Here is a 15900-nt window from a genome sequence, read left to right on the forward strand (position 1 = left end):
TATCGATTGTCTGATATCGGTTATCGAAGCTGGTGGTGAGACTTCAAAAGTGTGACCGGAAAATGGCTACTCATCGTAAGAATAATAAGGGGACTCGATTATTTCATATTCAGAAAAATAAACAATATCAATATAAGCTGTATTGTTTCTTCCACCAACACAATCTCTGATTTTTTTTATCCTATGTAACTATTTTCGTAACCAGGAAATGTAGAAGGCGCTCAGCGTAACTGAATTAAGTTGTTAAGGAATCTTCTAAGGAATACCCTTGAGGAAAATCGAAAACAAATATGTGATATATCGATAGTTCTATCGACAGATTGCGCTTCTTTACCATAGACGCCGTGCCGATTTTTCGCACTCGCATTTAAATAGTTTTTCTTTTGAATTTAAGCACTTTTTTAATTGATAGACACATACAAACTTGACAAAATGCGTCCGCCAGAGTTCAAGCTTAACAATCCGCCGGAGGATCTGATCTCCGCCGTGAAATTTGGGCCCAAATCGAATCAGTATATGGCGGCGTCTTCGTGGGACGGAACACTCCGGTTCTACGATGTGGCGGCAAACCAATTGCGCCAGAAGTTCCTGCAGGATGCTCCGATTCTGGACTGTGCCTTCATGGTGAGAATGCAGCTATCTACTCATTTCTAATCCCCCACTAAACAACAAATCCGCAGGACATAGTTCACGTGGTCAGTGGCTCGCTAGACAACCAACTGCGCCTGTTCGATGTGAACACCCAGGCGGAAAGTGTGGTTGGTGGCCACGAGGAGCCCATCAGATGTGTGGAGCACGCCGAGTACGTCAATGGCATCCTCACCGGCGGCTGGGACAAGAACGTGAAGCTGTGGGACATGCGGGAGAAGCGCTGCGTGGGCACCTTCGAGCAGAACAACGGCAAGGTGTACTCCATGTCCGTGATCGACGAGAAGATCGTGGTGGCCACCTCCGATCGCAAGGTGCTGATCTGGGACCTGCGCAAGATGGACAGCTACATCATGAAGCGGGAGTCCTCGCTCAAGTATCAGACCCGCTGCATCCGCCTGTTTCCCAACAAAGAGGGCTACGTGATGTCCTCCATCGAGGGCCGTGTGGCGGTGGAATACCTAGATCACGATCCAGAGGTGCAGCGCCGCAAGTTCGCCTTCAAATGCCACCGGAACCGGGAGCAGAACATCGAGCAAATATACCCGGTGAATGCGCTGAGTTTCCACAATGTCTACCAGACGTTTGCCACTGGCGGATCTGATGGCATTGTGAATATTTGGGACGGATTCAATAAGAAACGCCTGTGCCAGTTCCACGAATACGACACCTCCATATCGACGCTCAACTTCAGCTCCGATGGCACCGCTTTGGCCATCGGCTGCTCCTATTTGGACCAGCTGCCAGAGACTCCGGCAACTGTGCCCCATCCGGCCATCTATATACGTTATCCTACGGACCAGGAAACCAAGCAGAAATAACGTGCCTCCCGAACTCTCTTTATTTTTATCAACGTATGGCGTAAATAAACTTATTATCAAAGTAAGCTACTTAATCTGGTCCTTTAATTTAGCGTAACCATCTTTAATGACTACCCTCATCAGTTTTCCCAGCACAAATAAAAGTTCTATGAAACTCATGACAGACGCCCCTATATAGAGACTTATGATGCCGCCAAAACTAGCCAGCAAATCGAGGTTCGTGTACTTGAGTCTTGTGATGATTTTGGTCATCGAACGCTGGCCGTAATATATCTGTGCCGTGATTAATGTCTCTGTGGAGTTTTTGGGGCTTTAAGAGAAGGAAATTTTGTAATTTTTGTGAGTAAATTTATGATTATGACTTACTAATCCAACTTGCGCACATTGAGCGTCAGTTTGTACTGCCTTGAATTGCAATTGTCTGGGCAATCACAAAAATGCCCCCGTCGCGAGTCGTTGATATATTTATCCTGGTCGCCCATCTTCACATAGCTAAAAATATCGGAATTACTGCCCAGACATCCTGCATCCAAAATACCGCACTCACGAATGCCCTCTGAAAGGTTAACTTAAAATAAACATATGTAGCTGGAAGTAAAGTTTCCAAGACTTACCAAAGGGAGGCAGAAACACTGACGTGGAGCAATTGCAGGTCTTTAATACAATTTGATGAAGGCACACAGCCATACAATTTTCCCGATCATAGGTTAATGACGTGTTCTGGAAGTTGGGACTCTGTTCGTTCTAAGAAAATAGGAATTTACTAGAGATTTTGTTAATTGCTTACACTTTTGGCTCACATCAAAGTAGCAACGCCTCTTGCTGGGACTCATTTTATATGTGTTAGGGGAGGTTTCCGTGACTATGGGTTGTACAGCCACAAAGTTCTCCGTATCCGGATAGAGGTGATACATCATTTGATTCGACCACTGACGTGGCTCCTTGATCATGAGCTGATAAATCAATTATTTCATTGGTTTAAACACAAAATAGGAGGAAATACCTACATTCATTCCAAAGGGAGTTTCCTCACCATCCCTTAGAAACGGATAGCTCGCATTGATGGTGAATTTCAGACCCGATTCCTCGCCAGCGGTGCTCAACTTGTGGGGATAGAACTTGTTCGTCAGCTGCTTTTTACGGGAGTGCTCCGAGATCAGGGAGTTGAACACCAAGCACTGTCCCTTCTCCGTTTGCTCCGGCACAAATAGTGTGCAGCAATCATGAGGACTCTCATCGAAGCCGCAGGAACCAGGAACGAATAGCTCATCACATCGATAACCCAGGTAGTTCATTAAATCCTTCAGATTGAGAAATCTCAACCCAGTGACATTCCTTTTGGCCAGATCGCTTGCCCTTTTGAAATTGGAGAAAGAAGTTAGGTCCAAGACGTCAAGTAGCTGGCGGAATGTTTCCCGCAGCTCGGCATTCGGATGGCCGGGCAGAAATCGGAGTAATGCAGACGGAGCCCTCTGCCAGTTGACATGACTCCATGGACAAATGGCCACCGCTGGGAAGTCGATGTGGTACACCGGCAACTGGGTGGTATCTATCAAGCTGACCAGCAGCTGCTCACTATGGCGAACCCCCAGCACGGAGTACATACTGAAACCGGCTACTCCTGCCGCCAAGGCAACGGTGAGCCAAAGGCAGCGTTGCCACAGATGCCGCTCCCCGAAGACGTGCCGCATCCCATGGATGGTGGAGTGGGCAAAGGAGCTGCGCAACCTATCCCGGAACCTAATCCCTGTTCGCTTCTTTCTGAACCGGAGCAGTCCAAGGTTTGGTCGCGGAGCCACAAGCTCCCCGGTGTACAGCAACATGACGAATGGGAAAAGTTTGCTGAAGCTATTGTTTGGTGGACAGGATTCATTAGCTGGCAAAATGGGTGTGGAGTACAGTCGGCAAAAGTAGTACAGGTATTATTTAAGTGCTACATGGAAAAAGTAATGGAAAATAAATTGGAGCCTTAACACCAAAAATTATATGACAAGCCCTTATAATCTCTATAAAATAATGTTCGTACTATAAATGGGATCTAAGAATTCTAGATATTAGATTTGAAATGTGCCCGGTACTCGCACATATATACTGAAGTATTAATTTATAAGTTTACCATTAAAAGCAGCCTAAAAGTTTACTTACACATACATGGTCAAGTTCTAATCTGCTATTCTTTTATACAAGTGAATATAAAGCATATACAAATTTGTCGCAAATTTGTAATGTGCCTTGTACTTTAACGTATACGTAATATAATGATGCATTTTATTAATTTATGAGATTACTGCCTATTAGTAAACCATAAAGTTTTTAAAAGATGTAAGAATGTGCTATATTGATAACAAAAATTAATAATATCTGGTTAAACCACAATCCGCTTCACCTTTCTGCAAATAAATTGATATGAAGCAACAAAAAATTGTCAGTAATCGATTACTTTATTAACTTAATTAATGGCTATCAGTACAGTTGTCCAAGTGGAGCATACTAAGCCTTGGGGGCCAGGCTCTTCTGGACCAGGGCGGCGTTCTCCCGCAGCAGGCAGGTGGCTCCGCGGTAGGCCCACTCGCAGGCATTGGATCCCTGCTCGTTCTTGTCCACACAGGCGGCAAGGGAGGCGTGGAAGGCCTCGTTGTGGTCGGCATGGTTGCCCACCAGCTGCTGGTGGACGTTCTCCACATTGAAGCCGGTCTGGACGTCGAACAGCTCCCACTTGGTGAAGACGCACTTGAGGTAGCACTGGGTCTGGGGTTCGTTGGGGTACTCGAACTTCTGGTACTTCTCCACCACATCCGCGGGAATGCCCAGCTCCTTGACGCACTCCTCGCGATATTTCAGCATGTCGTTCCGGTTCCTCACCACATAGTCAGCGGAGGCCTGTGACCCAAAAGGGGAAGCAATATTTTAGAATATTTCTAACTCTGGCTCGAGGGTTATCGGCCAGGGTTCAATCGGACGAAACACTCACCAGACCGATCAGCACGCAGATGGCAACGAAAACCTTCATGTTTGCTCTGTTCAACTTGTTTGCCCGACGATCAAGCGAAGACTGTGTCTCAACAGTGACAGTCAGCCGCTATTTATACCCCACAGAGGGTACTGATTTGGGCTCGGGGATTGGACTTGGTACCTGAGGGGCTCGAAAAAAGGCACATTTCATGCTCCTAGCATGGAGAACTTGATTCTTTTGTGAGGCGAGCAATTAACGCTTTTGTGGTGGGCCAAGTGGACAACAAAGAACTTCTGGTTGCGATCTAATAACCTCCAGCAGCTGAGCTGCTGAGCTGCTGATAAGACTGCCGCCCTTTCCATTAATCTTTGGCAAATTGGCACGTTTGTAGTTTTATTTTTTGAAAAAAAAACAAATTGATTAATATAAGTTTTTAAAGTGTTTAGTAAGCACAGCACTTCTGGCAATCGTTTAATTATATACACGTACAAAAATAAGTTGCAAAATTATCACTTTCAAGTTTATAAAAATATAACTTTAAACATTAATACACAAAAAATTGATAACTAATTAAATTGTATATTTGTTGATGAAAGGGCTTGCTTTTTAATTTTTTAACTTCATGTAAAACATTATCTACTTTTTTTATATATTTTTTCTTATATTGTATTTATAAAGTGAACTAATTTGTATATTTCAAATGAAAAATATATATTATTTATTGTAAATACATATTTTGTGAGTGCATTTGAACAAACCATATTGATTTCCATTTGTGTGCATTTGTCCATTCGACACCCATAGTTTTTGTTCTGTCTGATTGGGGCTGCACTTAAAAATTTCCACTGTCTAGGCAGGTAGTAGTAAATACGAAATGATTTTCCTAATGCGTTTTATTTATGGATCCATTTATGTGTGTATCCCAAGAACCAGGTGTATAGTGTATTTGTGTGTGCTTCGATTTCAGGTAAGTATAGAAACGTGAGAACGCAGCTGCTGATGTCTGGGATTTCATAGTTGCACATTAGTAGTCGTGGGGTAGACGACAACAGGCAAATTGATCCAAGAAGGCATTGAAGCAGCCCAGCACCGACATGCCCATGATCAGACCTGCTATTCCTCCATAGGAAACTGTGTGTTAAAAGGGTTTAGTTTTTTATGTAAAAATAATAATCGAGTTCCAAACTTACCCATCAGATCGATCAGGGTGAATCGAAGCATCGAGCGGTAGGAAAAGAGGGTCTCCTCCTGAAAATACACATCTATTTCGATTTCCGTGGCATGGCTGGTGTGAGTGCCCAATCTTTCGGTGTAGGTGGACGTATGGTACTGGGTGTGATCACACGCAGGAAAACAGCCGCAGTCAACGGTGGTAAACACGTTGTCCCTGGACTCCTCGATAATGTTGCTCATGGAAAAAATGTTGACTATAAAGTCATGAAAAATGTTATAAGCATTTAAGCATTTAAAATTTAATTTTTCGTTTGAACTAGGGACCGTAATCAATGTAAGGTTTATTTCCAAAATCACAAAATAATGATTATTTTTTTTACTTTTTGTATACTTTTCACGTTTGTCGTTTTACAGTTCTATGCAAAAATATCGCCAATACTCTGCACACAGAACTTGCAGTTTCCAAAAGAGTTTATTTTGATAAAACAAAAATAGTCATCTTTAACATTTTTCCTTAATAAAAAATGACTATTAAAATTTTTTTTATTAAATTACTCAAATAAAATATTATAAGGATTGAAAATTGAATAATCATTTATTAAATGAATAGTTTGACCAAATGCCAATATTAATTGATTGATTTTTTGGCAAATGAATAATCATTATGTGCAGTCCCTGGTAAGAACAACAGTTCAATGTTTACTAGTAAGGACTCCCAATATCATTTGAAGTTTTAAACTTAAAAACCTACGTCGATTCTTATTAAAACAGTATAGGTCTTTAACACCACAAATCCTGCTGTTGCTACTGTCCTTTGCATTGGTACTGTTTTCTTTATTGAAAACGGCTTTAACTGGTAAATCCAAAGTGCAGTTGCACTTTTTAAGTATGTAGTTAACGTGGCACTTGTATATGCATTCCGAGCGGGTATTGTCGGGAGGAATTTCGTTCTAAAAATAAAAGGGTTAGATAGTTAACTGCATTTTTTCAGGTATTTCATTTAAGCAGTAATAAACCTCGAAGTAACATCGACGCATTTGAACAGGTCGAGCCTTGACTTGCAATTCGGCTGTGAAACGCAGTGGTTCGACCGGCACTACAATACGATCCTCCGAAGAATAGTCAATGCTCATGCCCAGATGCTGAGAGGGTTCATGTACTACAACCTGGAATAAATATTTGCAAATTAAACTAGATACTATACGGTAAATAATAATTTTGGGACTCACACCCAGCGTGTTCACAATATACTGGCTGTGGTGCCGTTGAATTTTTACGGTAAGACCGCTATAGGAACCCGATGATGCCACGGACCATGGCCAAGTTTCGTCCCCTCCAGAGGCGAGCGGTGAGTTGAAGACGAAGGCAAACCCATTCAAGGTCTTTCCAGGACGAAAAATTTCACAGCAGTTCATCGGTTTGCGGCGCCACTGACACTCGTTAAAAAACTGTTTGCAATTGAGCTGCCAGGACTTGGAGATTTTCCACTTAAATACGTCCAAATCCTCGAGTTCCGAAAACTCCGTGAAGTTTTCCTCCGTCAGGCGAGCTGCCATCGGAGTTTGCCACATCACGGACTGGACCAAATTATAGGCTTTGCTCTGCCTCTGTGCTTCTTTTGATATATTTACACTGGTGAAATTAATCGGGATAATGGTGACGCCCGGAAAACTGATCTCAGACACATGCACATCCGTCCTTTCGATGGAGGTCTGCACCCAGTAGTAGAAATATCGCTCCGAGGACAAAATACTCACATACACAGTGGCTAAAAAAGCGATAATTTTAAGCGGCACTCTAGCATACCTAAAGAAAAGGCACAATGTGATTTATTGTACTAACCAAATATCCATATATCATTAAAAAACAGTATTTAATTTCGAATATGAGTTATTATACGTTCAAATGTATCATACACTCGTATGGGAATAATTATATTATAAAAGAGTGTCTATTACAGAATTTAATATTTTTTCCGCATGCTTTAGAGTTTTTACTCCTCGGTTAGGGGAAATATCAGAGGAGTATTGGTGTTATGGTAAATTGTCACTCACCGCCTGGCCGATGCAAACTTATTTTTCCCCTTCCTCTCCTTCTCGGACTCCTGGTGGTCATCATCATTATCCTCGGAGGTAGGTTCCGGCTTCCAGACAGTTTCTCGCATTTCGCTCAAACGCTAAACTTCTACTGTGAGAAAATCATGCCTAATTGGCAGTTCAGCCCGCTAATCAATGAGTTCGACCGGCACTTCTGTCAGCGGGCTTATCAATTTCCGGAAACATAACTACTCAATTACAAAGCTTGTGAGCCATAATGGATGGCCTATCCGAAAAAAGTTCACCGACTGCAATTACAAGTCCACTAGTAACAAGTCGAACTGTGGCCATAAAAGGGACTCCCGAATTCCGGGCCAAAGCTCAGTGATTGAGTGACTCGGTTCCAGAATGGCCAAGGGAGATAAGTCGGTGGCGGCAGCCAGTATTAGTGCCAGTGACAAGTGCCTCATGGATTTGCTAAGGGTCTATTTTCGGAGCTATTGCGAAAAGTCAACTATTCACTGCGTTCGCTATTTGTACGATCCACAGTTGCACAATGTAGAGAGGTGGGTTGGTGCTAAACATATTATATTCCTTTTCGTTTATTAGTTAAGTTCCAAAAATGACTACATCTCGATCATTTTTCAATTTTTAATTGATTCTGATTCTTGATTCAGACAATGTAGTTCGTAGCTAAAATCGCGTATCATCTCTGTTAATAAGACATTATTTTGATTAGATTTTTGGTTTGGCAAAAACATACGTTTTTTTTTAGCGGCATAGAACCGAATGGATTTTATAAACAAATAGTTTAACCTAATTGATTTGCAAATATTTTTTTAAATATAATTTTTTGGTTGATGGCTTTGGATAATTTTCATTTACAGACTCATCTGGTGTGTGCTGCTGATCATCAGCGTAGGTCTCTCCTTTTTCTTCTACCTTCTACTTTCTGAGCGTTTTGTGACCCAAAAGCTGCAGACAGTGGTCCACGATCCACAATACCCCGTTTTCCTGGTCCAATTTCCCGCTGTGGGAATTTGCACGGACAATCGCATTGATTGGACCAAATTGGAGGCGGCCAAGGAGAAATTCCTGCCTGCCAACTCGAGCGTGGAACTTGTCGAAAGTTTTACCATCTTGGTTGCCCGTTTGGAAACCCTCCGCTTTGGCATTTACATGGCCAGTTTGTCCCAACTGGAGGACGATAATCTGGAGGCAGTGGGATTTGTGAATTTAACCGAACTATCCATGTTCTTGACCATACGCTGCGAGGACATAATGGTCTCCAAATCCTGCCTGTGGCGCAGTGCCCCCTTCAATTGTTGTGAATATTTTGTTATGGAAAAGACAGAGTTTGGATTTTGTTTGGTTTTCAATTCAGAGATATCACCACTCTCGAAGGCAATAAGAGAAAGGGAAGGTAGAAACTTTTATCCAAGGCATAATGCCAAGGCAGGTCAAGGTACTGGATTAAATTTTGATCTGCTCATCAATGAAAGTTTTAAGCGACCCGATTCCCAGGCCAACGATAATGTCTACGTAAGAATATAGTTAGCATAGAAAACTAAATAAATAAGTGCATATTTATTTCAACACCAGGTTATGATTAAGAAGCCAGATCAGTTGAACAATGTTCTATACTCAATGACCCAAAATACGGAGACCTATGTGACCGTACGTCCGGATCTCACTTGGACGGATGAGACCACACGCAACATTCCTCCGGAGCGTAGGAACTGCCTTTTTGCGGACGAGCAGCATGAGTTGGATGAACATGATGCGGCCAAGAAGTTTGGAAAACCCTTTCAGCTCACCAACTGCCTAAATAGATGCCACGAGTCCTACTTGGTTCAGCTCTGCAACTGCTCTCTGCCAATTTTCTTCCTTTTCAACAAAAGGGGTAAGTTTAAAGTCCACTCAAAAAGTAAGGCAATTAGATAAAATACCTTAAAAGAGTATAAAGTATTAACACTTATTTATTTGAAATCCATTTCGGTTTGTATATAAAGTTAAAGATAGTGAAATAAAAAATTTAAATTTTTAAAATATATATTTTTCATATTTAAAACAAAAAACCTATTATTTTGCAGTTAAAGAATGCAATTCTGTTAGCCTACGGTGCCTGGCTCGTAACAATGGTAAATGTGATTTGAAAAGATTAATACTGGATATTACAGCCCTTCGTTGCAGACATTTTCAGCTACGACAAACGGAGGGACGAGGATGCCCTTTTCAGTGCCACTAAGCCGGGGATGACCTGTTCCTGTTTTGTGAACTGCTACCTGCTCGACTATTATACGGCCACCACCACTCTGCCTTTGTCTGCTCATAAACTGTGGGGATAAACGTAACCTTTGTTTGTTGTTTTTTTAAATATCCAATACCATTGCTTGCAGGCCCAAAGATCCACAACAAAAACTGTTCAAAGTGGATGTGCACTATCAGGTGGAAACTACACCTTTGTATCGCACCAGTTTGGAATTCACCACAATTGATTTGATAGGTACGACAATTCGAGCGTTGAATATATATCTATCTAAAATTTGATTATTTTCTTGCAGCCAATCTAGGTGGAATCTTTGGTCTCTGTTTGGGAGCTTCTGTGGTTAGTGCCTTTGAACTGATTTACTATTTAACTGTGGGCCTGGCCATGCATCTATATGACAACAAATACTACGGGGTCTTAAATAAGCAACTGCGAATCAAATGGCGAACATTTAAGAACTACCTTAAAAACGATGTCAGCCCTGCAGCCCAAAAGAACTTTGGTGAAGGTAAACTAAGGCATCCCTTTAACCATAGAAAAAATGTTTGGTAACAAGGTTATTTAGAAGGACATTTTTATTGATATGATACTAATTAACAGTTTAATGTATGTATTTAATTGGTGTTATTTTTCTCTGACCAAATGGCACAGTTATAATGCGAGGTTCGGGTTTTTTCACTTTTCCCTTACCTTGTATATACAAATAAAGACCAATAGAAAAATAGTAGGCCAACTCAAAGGCGCTCAGCAATGAGCCGCCCAGAAAAAGTCCGATTATGCCACCAAAACTTGCTGAAATATAAAAATGCAAATGTATTACTTTTAAAAATAATTAAGATGTTTAACCAACCCAGTAATTCCACAAAGGTAAATCTCATGGTGGTCTGATATTGAATAAACCAGCCGGACTGGTAAAATATATCCAATCGCATTGTGCCAGCCTCTGTATCGGTTTCATTATTACTAACAAAGGATTTAGAAAATGTTGACTGTTGTTATAGAGCTTTTCTAATATATTTTACTTACTCTAGTGAAGTAGTGGTAAAAACGCGCTCGAAAATAAGCTGAGTGCAGCTGGTAAAGCAGTCACAAATCATGCTTTCCTTAAAGGGATTTTTCACAAATTCGTCCTCTTCGGGATGTCGTTCAATACTAAAGATAACTGTGAGCAAACTTTTGAAATAATATCAAATTTTAAAATACATAAGGGTAACAAACTTACGTCTGTTGTCGTAGAGACACTTGAAGTCTGAAGCTTTGCAGGCAGTAAAGTTATCTACAGAATATAAAATATAAATAAAAACATGTATGAATATTTCTTAGAATTAATCAATAAATCTAATAGTTTCACTTTTAAGTGAGTAGCTTTTTATTTATATTTTGGGATTAACTTATAAGGCAACGAAATAATGTATAGGCTTACCTTTATCGGTAATGGGGAAAAATATAGTGGGCGAACACTTGCAGAGTTCGATGACGTGTTCCTGATGGCACTTGCTGCGGCAGTTGCCCACCCAATACTGAAATCCCGGCAGATTCTTGTACTGCGGACTGTCCACTTCATCGGGAAAGATGCATCTTCTGACTTGGGGAGACACGGACCGGGTCCGTTCATCCGTGACCGTGAAGCGGGGCACCATGCTGATCCTGGTGTGCGCTTCATGTGGCACATGGCGCACAACATCGCTCCACTGCTGCGGCTGCTTGATCATCACGTTTATGCCTCGTTTTCCCGGACGGATGAGCGACCTGTTGCGCCTCAGGAAAATGTCTAATCCCGAGCCTTCGCCATAATGCGGAGTGCGAAGCGGGTAGTATCTGTCCTCACTCTGAAATAGGTATACAAAACATATTCTTTTTGACTTAGAACTTATCTTTGGTTGAAAAAAAATTAAAAATAATAATTTTTAAACCTCTTAATAAACATGATTTTGGTATTAATTTAATTAAATTAAATATAATATTTAATCAGAGAGTAACTCACAGCTTTTTTTCGTGACGCCGGACTGATCTCCGTGTTAAAGACAAAACACAAGCCGGACTCCGTGAACTGATGCTCGAAAACCTCACAGCAGTTCACTGGATTTCCCCGCCAGCGGCAGGCATGGAATAGATCTTGACATCTTATCTGGAGGTACTCGAAGACTTCGCGGAGATCTAAGTCGTTCAGTAGGTGCAAGTCAGCCACTAGAGTTTCATTCCTGAAGAAAGTGGACATTTCGTTCATGCGGGACAAGTGCGGATCCCCTGCAGCAGTAAAGAACTTAACGAAAAGGTCCTTTTGGGCTGCAGACACATTGGCTCCCAGAAAGTGCTCAGCTGCCCCGTTCTCCAAAAGCCTCCAATTGAGGCGATTCCGTGGGCAAAGGCCAATCGAGGGAAATGGAACCCGGAAAATTGGGAGCATGGTGTTCTTGATGGTGGTATGTATGCGCACCGTTTGGTAAAGTTCGTTCAGGTCCACATAAACCACAATGGCACCAATGCTGGTGGTCACCAGAATCAGCAACCAGATTAGCCTTATTTTATAACGTAAATAATACAATTCATTTAGTAATCTATTATTTAAGGAATTGAATTTAAATGTATTGTTTTAAAATATTGTAAACAAATTATAAAAAAACGTAGCCAACATTAAAACTCCCAAATTGTTTCTGCGAAAGTATTTTTTCCTTTTCTTGTTAAATTACATTTTTAAATTAAATTTTATTATTTGCATTTATCGACTTACCTCTCGAATTTTCTCATTTTGGGATCAGCCAAATATCGTATGCCGTGTACAGAGGACTCTGCTGCATAGCCCTTGAGATAAGGCAGCAAAAGCAGCCATAGTTTTCGCAAAGGACTTACATTCGTGGTATCCTGCTGCGTCAGGATAAGTCCAGTTTTTCCGTCGTAATCCATGTACAGTGGTCGACGGGGCCGTGGAAGTTCCAGTGGGTAAAACATAACTTTATTTGGGATGCGCTTCGTTCGAGTGCTGCGAAGATATTAAGAATTCAAATTTAAGTTAAGCGCGCAGAAAGCCTCCGCAGCATTGAACTCAATCAAAAAGCAATTATTCGAAATGGTCAAGACTGGTTCTCCTGCCCCAGCAAAACTTAAATCACGCACACAATTAACACTTGGGGGGGCTCTGCGCCGGGTGGCAGGACTAAAAGTGGCCAAGGACGCGCAAGTTGTTTACTCAACTCGATTCAGGATAGCAGTGGGATGGTGCAAGTCACTGTCCATTGGCATCGTAATCCTCTGCTGGCCCGACTGTTTGTTCGTTCATTAAACGGAGCTGATACAGTCAAAAAACTGTTTAAATTACCATTTTTGCTAGATTTGTTTTAGGTATGTGCAGTAAAGAATTATAACAAAATAATTTTACTATGAACAGACAAGAAGACTCAAATTAGAAGCCAAGATTACTGGATATAAGCCTAAATTAATTTAAGGAAGTCAACAACTTACTTCGAGTTTTTAACGGCTTGTAGGAATTTGCATAAAAAATTTTGAAAAAAAAGATTAGTATTGAAAATCATCAATTTAAAGCCATAACTAGAGTTCATATATTCTATAAAATATATTATTATTTTTCTGTTTGTAAATTTATTATCTTCTTATTTTCTGAGAGTGTATAAGCAAAGTACTGGTGGTTGGACAAGTCTGTGTTACTGTTTATTGAGTGCTGGTCAAAAGCAAAGTTGGGGAAGATGTCGGACATTTTTGTCAAGCTTTCAGTCGATTGTCTGTCGTTCCGAATTGTTTTGTGTAAACAAGTTATTTTCGATTTATCATTGCGTGCATTCCGAATCCTTGTCAACTGTCTTCTTCGATTGCCAGGATCTTCGTGGCTTGGGCAGCATGATTTATTTGGCCAACAAACTATAGCCAAAGTTGGTGATTTGATTTTCTGGAGTCTTGTATTTAGGTCCAGGGATTGAAGTCGACTTAGAGGCAAAGCGGATAATGCCGTCTTACATTAAGTTCACTACTACTACTAAGTGCTGCCAACGGTCAACTTCGAAAATCAGCACAGCAGACAATTAGGGGATAAAACACTGTTAAGTGGAACTAACGATTCTAAGATTAAGGAAATTTTAAACTGACGACTGGAACTGCTTATTTCTATCAGTTTTACTTTAAATATAAAAACAATATATCCCCTTATGTTTGACCCTATTAAACTTTTTACTAAAATAGGTCAAAAATACAATAAAATGGAAATTTAATTATAATGTTATATCTAAGCTTTTGGCCAATAAAACCATTTTCTCTTAGTTTAGTATTATACGGCTTGTATATATTTTAAAGCAAGTTTATCTTTCCCAAGATGAAAAAAACTCAGTCATTTCTGTACATTTTGAAAAGGTCGAATTGGCAGCACTACTCCGCTTCTGATTACCGCCCACAAATCCACATGCAAACGCACACTCTCACACGTGTAAGCCTTCTAATCCTGGCATAATGGACAACCCAACCCGAGTGGTCGCCAATTAGCGTTGTGTCAATCAAACATCAACAGCAACATCGTGTCTCTCCGCTGAGAAACTGAATGCCAATTGATTTGTGCGCTCGTCCTCAATTTTTCGGTCATCCTCGGGGATTGAGGTGGCTTACCAAACCGGGCAGGGGAACTCACAATTCTCAAAATGTTCCACATTGATTGATGACCAATATTCAGGTATATCAGTGCCAATGGTGAGGGCTAATTGAGACTGCAACGCGGGATAAATTTATATGGCACACACACTGGTCAAATCATGGTTGTATATTTGGCTTTAAACTTGCATTGATCTAAAGTTCATATTCTTGCAAAGGCAACATATAAGATGTAGCTTAAGTCAATGCATTTGAAAAATAAAACTGTGTTACTAGAGTTTCATGACAGCGGAAATAACTTCTGTTTTTTAATAATATTAATATAGTTGTTTGTTTTTGGTATATACAAATTAATCGGCTTTAGTGTATAATATAAAATTTATTCAAATTCTAGGAAGTACAATAATATATCAGCTTTAAGGCATATCCTACTTGTCTAATTAGGCTCGATTTTCCAGAGATCTACTTTCAAATCGCCCAAAGTTTAATTGTGGAAATCTGAGCCCTTGCTTTGTGAGTTAAAGCACTCAAAGGTAAGTTAAAACTGCTTCGATGCGCCTGATTAAACCGCCTCGGGCCGTGAAATAAATAACCCATCGCTCTTCATTATGCGCAGTGGGCGGAAAGCCGTGGCAAACTCCAATCTTTTGATGAGTAGTTATGAATATATAATAATTCAGCAGACACAGACAAACACACACGGCACTGAATCGACTCCGACAAGACGTTAATGACTTCCGCTTTCGTCAGAAACTTTCAGCCACACTTTCACTCTAACTTGCTGTCCCTGCGCGTGTGCAACAATTTCGCATCGTCGTCGTCATCATCATCATCATCATCATCATCATCTCCTCGTGGCAGTGGCAGTGGCAGTGGAAGTGGCCGTGTTTGGGTTCAAGTTCATGTGGCCTATTAAGGACAGACACCCTGGATGGAAAAGTTAAGGCAATTCCGAATCAGAGAAGGAGTTTCCCGGGACCACCCGTTCAAAATTCAATCTCACTTTTATGAGTCAACAGAAACGTGACGAGGCACAGGCACCGACCGTCACCATCACCATCGCCCATCACCATCGCCCAACACCGTTGCCGTGGAGTGACAGGATCAAGGAGCAGGGAAGAGGGACACTGAATGTTGCCAACTGCCAGTTAGACTGTCAAGTGTCTGGCAAAATGCCATTTAAATATGCAAATTCTGTTTAAAAGCGAAATTTAACTCGTTTCGCTGCCTGGCTAATTTGCATGTTTCTTCGCGGAGCGCCCTTTGTCTTTGTTACTGCTCAGAACTGCTTCGTAATTGGGTTTATCTTTTGATGGATAAATCCTAGAAGAAAAGTCTGGGCTCCATCACTTCCGGTCGCTAAGCTGCCATAAACAAGCCAAGTAACGCGTGTTAATTATTTAATAATAT

The 15900-nt window shown here is 41.1% G+C and overlaps 6 protein-coding genes across 6 annotated transcripts; 2 read left to right on the forward strand and 4 right to left on the reverse strand.

Annotated features, from left to right (window-relative positions):
* The first annotated feature begins 324 nt into the window (after positions 1-324).
* LOC108148871 (mitotic checkpoint protein BUB3) lies at positions 325-2063 on the forward strand. The gene is made up of 3 exons (XM_017276173.2): positions 325-624; positions 681-1530; positions 1593-2063. The coding sequence occupies exons 1-2, from the start codon at positions 433-435 to the stop codon at positions 1467-1469; spliced, it is 981 nt and encodes a 326-aa protein (XP_017131662.1). The 5' UTR covers positions 325-432; the 3' UTR covers positions 1470-1530; positions 1593-2063.
* LOC108148870 (pickpocket protein 19) lies at positions 1532-3292 on the reverse strand. The gene is made up of 5 exons (XM_017276171.2): positions 2477-3292; positions 2270-2422; positions 2084-2213; positions 1836-2025; positions 1532-1779 (listed from the first exon to the last, which is right to left on the reverse strand). The coding sequence occupies exons 1-5, from the start codon at positions 3290-3292 to the stop codon at positions 1536-1538; spliced, it is 1533 nt and encodes a 510-aa protein (XP_017131660.1). The 3' UTR covers positions 1532-1535.
* A 599-nt stretch (positions 3293-3891) lies between these two features.
* On the reverse strand, positions 3892-4550 carry LOC108148872 (general odorant-binding protein 99a). The gene is made up of 2 exons (XM_017276174.1): positions 4441-4550; positions 3892-4349 (listed from the first exon to the last, which is right to left on the reverse strand). The coding sequence occupies exons 1-2, from the start codon at positions 4477-4479 to the stop codon at positions 3960-3962; spliced, it is 429 nt and encodes a 142-aa protein (XP_017131663.1). The 5' UTR covers positions 4480-4550; the 3' UTR covers positions 3892-3959.
* A 761-nt stretch (positions 4551-5311) lies between these two features.
* Positions 5312-7759, reverse strand: LOC108148441. Its single transcript, XM_041709122.1, has 6 exons — positions 7650-7759; positions 6825-7425; positions 6612-6761; positions 6347-6545; positions 5613-5849; positions 5312-5553 (listed from the first exon to the last, which is right to left on the reverse strand). Exons 1-6 carry the CDS (start codon positions 7757-7759, stop codon positions 5447-5449), a joined length of 1404 nt encoding a protein of 467 aa, XP_041565056.1. The 3' UTR covers positions 5312-5446.
* A 280-nt stretch (positions 7760-8039) lies between these two features.
* LOC108148586 (pickpocket protein 19) lies at positions 8040-10452 on the forward strand. Its single transcript, XM_017275634.1, has 7 exons — positions 8040-8197; positions 8519-9173; positions 9234-9534; positions 9725-9772; positions 9825-9969; positions 10031-10137; positions 10196-10452. Exons 1-7 carry the CDS (start codon positions 8040-8042, stop codon positions 10450-10452), a joined length of 1671 nt encoding a protein of 556 aa, XP_017131123.1.
* A 49-nt stretch (positions 10453-10501) lies between these two features.
* On the reverse strand, positions 10502-12849 carry LOC108148440 (pickpocket protein 19). The gene is made up of 7 exons (XM_017275474.1): positions 12632-12849; positions 11885-12419; positions 11324-11729; positions 11123-11176; positions 10927-11062; positions 10751-10863; positions 10502-10692 (listed from the first exon to the last, which is right to left on the reverse strand). Exons 1-7 carry the CDS (start codon positions 12847-12849, stop codon positions 10502-10504), a joined length of 1653 nt encoding a protein of 550 aa, XP_017130963.1.
* Positions 12850-15900: the final 3051 nt, after the last annotated feature.

The sequence above is a fragment of the Drosophila elegans genome, unplaced genomic scaffold (assembly GCF_018152505.1).
Source record: "Drosophila elegans isolate 14027-0461.03 unplaced genomic scaffold, ASM1815250v1 contig_476, whole genome shotgun sequence".
NCBI classification, from domain to species: domain Eukaryota; kingdom Metazoa; phylum Arthropoda; class Insecta; order Diptera; family Drosophilidae; genus Drosophila; species Drosophila elegans.